This window comes from Arachis ipaensis, chromosome B03 (genome assembly GCF_000816755.2).
Source record: "Arachis ipaensis cultivar K30076 chromosome B03, Araip1.1, whole genome shotgun sequence".
NCBI lineage: Eukaryota > Viridiplantae > Streptophyta > Magnoliopsida > Fabales > Fabaceae > Arachis > Arachis ipaensis.
The window spans coordinates 37,618,865-37,627,623 of record NC_029787.2 but is presented as its reverse complement, the minus strand read 5'-3'; the positions used below and the strand labels follow the sequence as shown (position 1 = coordinate 37,627,623).

The 8,759-nt window shown below is 35.4% G+C and overlaps 2 protein-coding genes across 2 annotated transcripts in view; both read left to right on the top strand.

Moving 5' to 3' along the window:
• LOC107630331 (synaptotagmin-5) overlaps window positions 1-4,043 on the top strand; it is a 4,567-nt gene extending 524 nt beyond the window's left edge. Inside the window, exons 4-13 of the mRNA XM_021118775.1 lie at window positions 85-174; window positions 257-382; window positions 640-765; window positions 1,015-1,422; window positions 1,531-1,665; window positions 2,057-2,275; window positions 2,529-2,801; window positions 2,944-3,081; window positions 3,275-3,577; window positions 3,672-4,043. Of these exons, the coding sequence (XP_020974434.1) occupies window positions 85-174; window positions 257-382; window positions 640-765; window positions 1,015-1,422; window positions 1,531-1,665; window positions 2,057-2,275; window positions 2,529-2,801; window positions 2,944-3,081; window positions 3,275-3,577; window positions 3,672-3,878 (2,025 nt within the window). The 3' untranslated portion in view covers window positions 3,879-4,043. The remainder of the gene's footprint in view (window positions 1-84; window positions 175-256; window positions 383-639; window positions 766-1,014; window positions 1,423-1,530; window positions 1,666-2,056; window positions 2,276-2,528; window positions 2,802-2,943; window positions 3,082-3,274; window positions 3,578-3,671) is intronic.
• Window positions 4,174-6,058, top strand: LOC110270121 (CRM-domain containing factor CFM3A, chloroplastic/mitochondrial-like). The gene is made up of 5 exons (XM_021118776.1): window positions 4,174-4,555; window positions 4,647-4,777; window positions 4,865-5,195; window positions 5,317-5,473; window positions 5,555-6,058. The coding sequence occupies exons 1-4, from the start codon at window positions 4,375-4,377 to the stop codon at window positions 5,334-5,336; spliced, it is 663 nt and encodes a 220-aa protein (XP_020974435.1). The 5' UTR covers window positions 4,174-4,374; the 3' UTR covers window positions 5,337-5,473; window positions 5,555-6,058.

Here is an 8,759-nt window from a genome sequence, read left to right as displayed (position 1 = left end):
CACACTTTTTTAATTGTAACATGAAGATTAATGATGCTGAAAAATTAGAAAATGTGTACTGAACTAAGATGCTTGTTTTTGTAGGAGAAAGTTGACCTGCGTGAGTTCTCGCTAGGATCATGCCCTCCAAGTTTGGGTCTTCAAGGGGTGCGGTGGTCAACTTCTGGTGATCAGGTTTTGTTTTGTTTCACAATTGTTTTGAGCCTGTTTCCACATACCTAACAATTTTGTAAAGTATTCTGTTGGTATTTGACAGCGGATCTTGAACATGGGTTTTGATTGGGACACTAGTGACATGAGTATTTTGATGCTTGCCAAGCTTGCCAAGCCATTGATGGGAACTACCCGAATTATGATTAACAGTCTTCATATCAAGGGTGATGTATGTCAATAGGATCTATATTTCTTTAAGATTCTAAGGCACTAAGCTATATAAAATGAAACAACATATATCAAAACAAATAAGCAAGTTTGATTTTTGAAGCAAGTAATCACACTTATTACTATGAGAACTATAAAATACTTTGCCCGGATTTGAAGAAAATTCATTTCTAAACGCTTATGCCTTGTGTTTGTAGCCACTAATTATTAGTTAAATCATTTTTCTTTGCTAATCTAATCATTCACATTTTTATGCAGCTCCTCATTACACCAATTCTAGATGGAAAAGCCCTTCTGTATTCATTTTCATCAAAACCTGAGGTGAGAATTGGAATTGCGTTTGGAAGTGGCGGAACAGAGGTGCCTGGTGTTTCTTCTTGGCTGGTGCGTCTTGGAGAATTTATTTTTGAAAAAGCTAATGTTTATCATTTCTGGCATAATTCAATCCATTTTGAAATAATTAAATCAAGATGATTCTATATTCATTTTTGGCTTAGTTCATTTCAATTTTCACCGCGGGCTCAGACTTTGAATGTGCTATGTGAATTTAAGTCTCTTTCTTTAACCTTCTGTCTTACTTTCCTCCAATGGAGTACGATATTTCATTCCAATTGCACTTTTCCTTTTATACAGGAGAAACTTTTTACCGACACTTTGCTTAAAACCATGGTGGAACCTCGGCGCCGATGCTTCTCTTTGCCGGCAGTGAATTTAAGGAAAAGAGTTGTTGGAGGCATTATATATGTTACAGTGATTTCAGCCAACAAACTTTCTAGGAGTTGCTTTAAGGGAAGCCCATCTTTGAGGCAGCAAAATGGCTGCTTGGAAGAAAAATTGGATGACAAGGACCTGCAGACATTTGTGGAAGTAGAAGCAGAGGAATTGACAAGGAGGACAGGTGTGAGCCGAGGTTCAACACCAACATGGGATGCAACGTTTAATATGGTATTACATGACAGTACAGGAATTGTTCGCTTTAATCTTTATGAGTGCCTTCCCAGCAGTGTGAAGTATGACTACCTAGCAAGTTGTGAAATCAAGGTATTGTCATTGATGTTAATATATACAAGCAGAAAATTGTTTACTTTATCTCATTGCAGCAATTGCTTATCTATCTTTAAGCCTCACTGATGCTTTGTGTTTGAGAAGATGAGGCATGTTGAAGATGATTCGACAATAATGTGGGCAACTGGGCCGAACTCTGGTGTCATAGCAACACATGCAAAAGATTGTGGAGATGAAATCGAAATGACTGTTCCATTTGAGGGGTCCAACTCTGGAGAGGTACATTATCTATGGCTAGTAAATTAGCATCCACTTGCTTTGCTTTTTCTTTGTTGTGTAAAACGATAGTATTTCCAGGCAGGCTTTTTTGAAGTGGATACTTTGAAATTAGAATTGTAAAAGTAGTTATAGGAGATATTAGAGAGAGTGGCATTTTTGGAATAGGATAAGGACACCAAATGGGAGAGTACTCTTTATAATATGTACGTATAGATGTATAGACAAATGGGAGAATCCCCTTTAATAATATGTATAAATGTATGGATGTATAGATAATGAAATGATTGCTTCCTGCCTCTGTCTAACATTATTCTCTGATTAAAATAAAAAGGAAAATAAAATTGAATGTGAATGGAATGTTTAACTCATCATACCTCTCATCCATTTTCAGTTGAAGGTGAGAATTGTAGTAAAAGAATGGCAATTTGCTGATGGTTCACATAGCTTGAACAGCCTCAGTACTAGCTCTCAGCCACCACTAAGTGAATCATCAAATCTGCAGTCAAAAACTGGAAGGAAACTTAGGATAACTGTTGTTGAAGCAAAAGATCTAGCTACAAAAGACAAATTTGGAAAAGTTGATACATATGTCAAACTGCAGTATGAAAAGGTGAGTGAAACTGATTGTCAAACTGTTGTAGAGATTGGAATAACACGTTTCTCAATAGGATGCTTACTTGTAGTTGTACTATAATGAATAATGATTTAAACTCTTGAAGCACACTTTCCCTTTCTTGTGTGCAATTTGTGGAAAGAGAACTTGTGCAAATAGAATATTTGTTTACTTTAAGCATAATCGATGCAAATTGCAATGCCGTTTGAAAATAACTCACTATCTGATTTGGTTGTTAATACTCTTTCAGACTATCCAGAAAACCATGAATGCTCAAACTCCAAATCCTATTTGGAATCAATCATTTGAATTTGATGAGACGGGTGGTGATGAATACCTAAATGTAAAGTGCTTTACTAATGAAGTTTTTGGAGATGAAAATATTGGTAGTGCTCATGTAAATTTGGAGGGACTAGTAGACGGCTCAGTCAAGGATGTGTGGATCCCTCTGGAAGGAGCGAGTTCTGGCGAGTTAAGACTTAAGATAGAAGTAGTTAAGGTGAATGACCAAGAAGGATCAAGGGTATGTGTCCTCAACAGGGGCTGGGGAATGAAGCACAAAGCAATAACTTATTATAATATGATGCTATCACTTCAGTTATTTTTACCCATGTCAAATTTTCACCTAACTTTGATATCATGCATTGCTCCTTCAAAATGAACAGGATACAGCTTCGAGCTCACACAAAGGTTGGATAGAACTAGTTGTGATTGAAGCAAGGGATCTTATTGCTGCTGATCTTAGAGGGACAAGTGATCCTTATGTGAGGGTAGACTATGGAAACTTGAAGAAAAGGACAAAGGTTAAGACCTAGAATCCTTAATTTGCAGTAACAACACTTGATAACACATACTCATATTTCTACTAAATATTTGTGAAGTGTAATCTCCAAGCCTTTCATTGTTTCATTCACGTGTTATGCCCCCTGTTCTTTCTTGCTTATGTCATTTTTCCATGGCATTTTTATGCTGATTTTATCTGACATTGTGTGGTAGGTTATTCCCAAGACTTTGAATCCTCAATGGAACCAGACCTTAGACTTCCTGGACGATGGCAGTCTCCTTGTACTGCGTGTTAAGGACCATAATGCTTTACTGCCCACATCAAGCATCGGTGAATGTGTTGTGGAATATCAAATGTTGCCTCCAAACCAGATGGTTGACAAGTGGATACCTCTCCAAGGGGTGAAAAGTGGCGAGATCCACATCCAAATTACAAGAAATGTCCCTGAGATGAAAATGAGACAAGTTGTGGATTCTGAACCTTCGTTAAGCACATTGCACCAAATTCCTACCCAGGTTAGATCTCTTGCATAATTTTAGCAATTCCAATCAGAAGCTGTCTCCTGTTTCCATTTTCCCTTAACAAACTGTTGAAATTGAATATGGTCAGATGAAAGAGATGATGATGAAGTTTCGATCGTTAATAGATGACGGAAATGTTGAAGGACTGTCTAGGATTTTGAGTGAGCTAGAAACTCTGGAGGACACTCAGGAAGGATATATAGCGCAGCTGGAGACACAGCAAATGATGCTTCTCAGCAAAATAAAGGAATTAGGACAGCAGATCATCAATTCTTCTCCATCCCTTCAGAATTAACTAAGTAGTCCTCCAATCCATTCAAGTATATTGCTTCAATGAATCATCATAGATAGATTAATGTTGATGTGTACATGTGTATCAGAGTTCCGCCTACTACTAACTATGGATTAAGACAATCTGCTGTATAACACTTACTCCGTCAATAAAATCTTATTAATGTAAGAGACCTACTACACATACAAGTCTTTTTGACATACAAGTTTATACAAGTTAATCCTAATTGAATAAAATCCACTTTATAATGCAAGGAAGGAGAGGAAGAGTTTTGAATTATATAAAACTTATTAATACACATACATAAAAAATTTTTAAAAAATACAATATAAATAACTTGTATGGACTTGTATGTGTAAATGACTTGTATGTAGAGAATAATCCTTAATGTAAAAGTTATTATTATTATTATTTTTGTTTTATTATATAACACAGGAAATGAAAATGCATCAAAACAAATTCCAAAGGTAGCGCAGAGAAATGCTGGGTAGATGCGAATATGGCATTTCGGAACAGTACTGCGAAGTTATCGGAACTTCCTCTGAGTCTCAGGACCTCATTCTTGTGCACAACTGCTTCGCATTCTTATCAACTGAGCACTCTGAGGCCTTTCTCTATCACCGCCAAAATTGCCCAACCCAAACGACTCTCCAAAGCTCTTCCTTGCCATTTTGCTTTAGGTAATGTTATTCTACCACGGTAAATGGTAATGTATTAAATTCATTATCCTTTTACTTACATTACATGAATCTTTTGTTGAACCTTGTAAAGGTAGAAACCGAAATCTCCAAGGTCTCGCAGTTGCTATTCTGAAGCTCTGGGAGAAAAGCTTAGTTGTGAAGATTGCTGTTAAGCGTGGTATCCTGAATACAAACAATGAACTAATGGCTGAGGAGCTCAAGGTATGTTATATGTAGCTTTGGTTATAGTCCTAGTCATTGTTCAATGGAGCATGATGATAAATCTTTTGTTTTTATTTCCTGGTTCAGAAATTAATGGGAGGTACCTTGTTGATAAGAAATAAATATTTCATTGTAATGTATAGCGGGAAGGACTTTGTCCCGACTAGTGTCGCTACTGTTTTAGTTGAAAGACAAGAAATGACAAAACAAGTAGTAGATGATAAGGAGAAGGCACGGTGCAGAGCCATTGATGTAACTCAATCGGGGGCAGATGAAGCAACGACACAAGTAGGATCGTTGGCTGAGTTCTATGAGGCTCAGACATGCTGGGGAAGGGATATATCTGCCAAAGAATGCGAGAAGACGATCAAAGAGTCTGCAAAAGCCAAGAACATTAGGCTTTTCAGAAAAGTTGAACGTAAACTGGCTCTTGCAAATCTCAAATCCTTTTTATTGTTAAAGATTATATGCTTGAGATTTTTTATTTTTCATTTATTTATTATTATTGGTAATTATTATTATTGTTACAATCTGAACAGGCCCAGACCAAAAGGCTTAGAGCAGAAAATCTTTTAGCCAAAATAGAAGTTTCCTTGGTTCCAGCTGATCCTGATTGTGATCAGGAAACAATATCAGAAGAAGAACGTGCTATGTTCCGCAGGGTTGGTCGAATTATGAAGCCATACTTGCCACTTGGTGGGTAATTTTCAGCTGTATGAAAGTTGCTATATCATAATGGTGCATTACCTAACAACTACTCATCATGATAATCTTCAGGTATAGGTGGAGTTTTTGATGGTGTCATTGAGAATATGCATTTGAATTGGAGACATCGTGAGCTTGTTAAATGAAAGTGGTGGAATACTAGTGTCGATAGATAGACTTCCAAAAGGATGTTGTCTTATTTACCACCGTGGGAAGAATTATAGGTGCCCCGTTACCATAAAGCCAAGAAACCTTCTAACAAAGGCAGAGGCATTAAAGCGTTCAATTGCCATGCAGCGCCACGAGGTTCCAAATTTTTATGTCAATGGCAAATCTGTAGATTTTCTTCTATATCTTTCATGTCTCAATCGATCTGGACGACATGCCGTTGTATGCAGCGAGGTAGTGCTAGGTATCAAGTCTGCGTATATGCGGAATAAAATTGCTGCGTTCCGCTTTATTCAATTTTAGAGGGAGACATGACATGCCTACGGAATCCCTCACCAATCAAAATCTATCACTGCGATCTCTCTGTAAATATCCAATTTAATGAGAGGCAATGCAATTGTGGCTCCCCGTCCTTTTTTTGATAAAGTTTTTATTTTTTAAAATAATTTATAAAAATTATCTTTTAAAAGATAATTTTTAAAAAATTATAGTATTTGTATTTGATAAAATTAAATTAAAAATAATTTTTAATAAATATAAACATCATAATTATATTTGATAAAATAATTCTTAAAATTAAAAAGGACTATAATAAATATAAATATAAAAATTAAATTAAGTCCCTATAGTTTTACCGAATTTTTAATTAAGTCCTTATATTTTTTTTCTTTTCAATTGGGTCCTGTATGTTAATTTTTTTTCAATTAAGTCCCTACCGTGAGAATAACGTTTAAGATAAAGAATATTCTTGAATCTTGATAAAAAATGAATATTCTTGTTATTTAGTTGGAGTAGCTAGCTGAACAAACATTAATTTTTTCAAAATACCAAAAGCACCCCTTGCATTTTATCCCAAAAAAAAAAACCCTTAAGTTGCTCTCTGGAGATCGCGTCCATTGCCGTCTTCTGCGTCGGTCTGTCGTTGTCATCCGTCTCTGGCGTCATGTGCAACGGACGCTTGGTGGTCTGCTGTCCATCACCTCCTTCTCTGCTTTGTTCTGTTTGGAGGTCTTCTGCGTCGTTTGTCCGTCCAAGACGTCGCCGTCCCTCGCGGTGCTTCGCCTCGCCTGACGTTGCTGCGCCGCACGGAGCCGAGCCCCGCAGCGCCTGGCCTCCCGTCCTCGCGTTGTGCCTCTGCTCGATCTCAATCTCTCTGTACTCGAACTATCTGTAAACAGATGACAAAAAAAAAGCCTCTTTTTTCAGTTTTAAAACTTGATGTTTATGTTTATTTTATTTTTTTTAAAATATGACATTGGTTGAGTATCTATTTGTTGAATTGATTTCTGGATTATTTTGATATAATGGTTTATTTAGGGTTTACAATATGGATATTTATATGCAGAAATTTTGTTAATTGGTGAATTGACATATAAATTAATTTTGCTGATGATGAATTTGGTTTATTCTTTATTGTTGATTGTTGTTGCTGTGATGATACTGTTTTATTAGGATTCTGTTTCTCTTTTTTTTTTTTTAATGTAGTGATGGGGATTTGGATTTTACCATAGACATACATCATGGTGGCAAGTTTCATGATATAGGCCATGGATTAGAATATTTGTGCAAGGAAAGTGGAAGAACATTCTTAAAGATCCCCAATTCGCACCCTTTCTCACTTCTCGTTACAAAATTTTTCTAAGTAGCCTTTTCAATTTCGTGTCTTTAGGGTCTTAAATTTCACTGCAATGTGCCTAATTTCCCTTCGTGTATTTTGTTTTCTGGATAAATGATAAAATTTGAATGGAAGAAAACTGAGTTAAGGATTTAGGGTTTTTAATTTTTGTTCTTTTGTGGTAATTTAGGATAAATGGCGAAATTTGAGCGTTAGCAATGACACTCAAAAGTCCAAAAAAAAAAAATCTAAGGTTCCTAGAATCAAGGCTGCAGCCCTGCTAGTGCTACCCTAGTTGCTGTTGGTAATGTCATTGTTGTTTTTGGGGAAGATGCTATTCCTGTCACCACTATGATTCATCAACCTGATCTTTCTGTTACTATGAGTGATTCCTCTCAAAATGACAAAAATGCTAAGAATCCTCCTGGGTATGCAAATTGATGTCACTAGTTCTACATGGATTATTGCAATTAAATGATGTGGATTAGGATTGTAGTTGTGGTTAAAAATGTTGTATGTCTCAATCAAATAAAAAGGTATTTTGTTACTTTTGAATTATTTCGAGACTTGGTTGCTTTTGTTTATCTTCTCTCTAGGTACGATGCAATGGTTTTAGAAGCGTTGTCAGTTCTGAAAAATGCTAATGGATCTAACCTGAATGCCATTGTTAACTTTTTTGAGGTAAGATTATTCATTGTTTTTTTATCATAATAGTTTCAATACATCCATGGTTGATTGAAATGTTGTGTATCTGAGATTATATGTTATATAGGTATTGCATGTAAAAGCTGCTAATAGAAATGTGTTAACTATAGTTATGCATTTTTTATTTTTAGTGATCGTATATGGAGGTGTATATGGAAGTGCCCGAAGAATCCCAAAGAGATGAATGGATTTCACAAAGATGATTTTACTCCGATTTTTTTTGTTTCGAAAGCAGGTTACCATGTTTTGATTGAAGTTTTTGGTGAAAAGGACTATCTTGTTGGGACACCTGATGAACTCAAGTCTGCTCTTTTAGAATCTTTCTCGGCTTGGAAATCGGTCGTTATCAATGTTATTGTTAATCTTATACTAGTTCAAAGTGTGGGAGACTACCACACAAAAACTTATTTCTAAATTATCTATATTACATTGAAAACTACGTTTTCTATGGTTTTCGTTTTTAGGTTTCAAATTTCAATAACACAAATTACATAGTATTGTGATTTTCTATGGTGTACCATGATATGATAAAGATATAAATTATATTCCATAAATCCACACAAATGTAAAATATTACATGAATATAATGAATACTTAAATGATGAAAACTGAATTTTACATATACTTATTACTACTATTTCTATTTCATTTTATCCCTTCCTTTTTTGTATGTTCTTAAGATAAGATATTTTGAAAGTAAAAAAAAAGTATTTTTGGTATAATTTGTATATAAATAAGCAAAAGAATGATAGTGGCAAAATAAAAGGAATTATAGGAATATTTTTCATG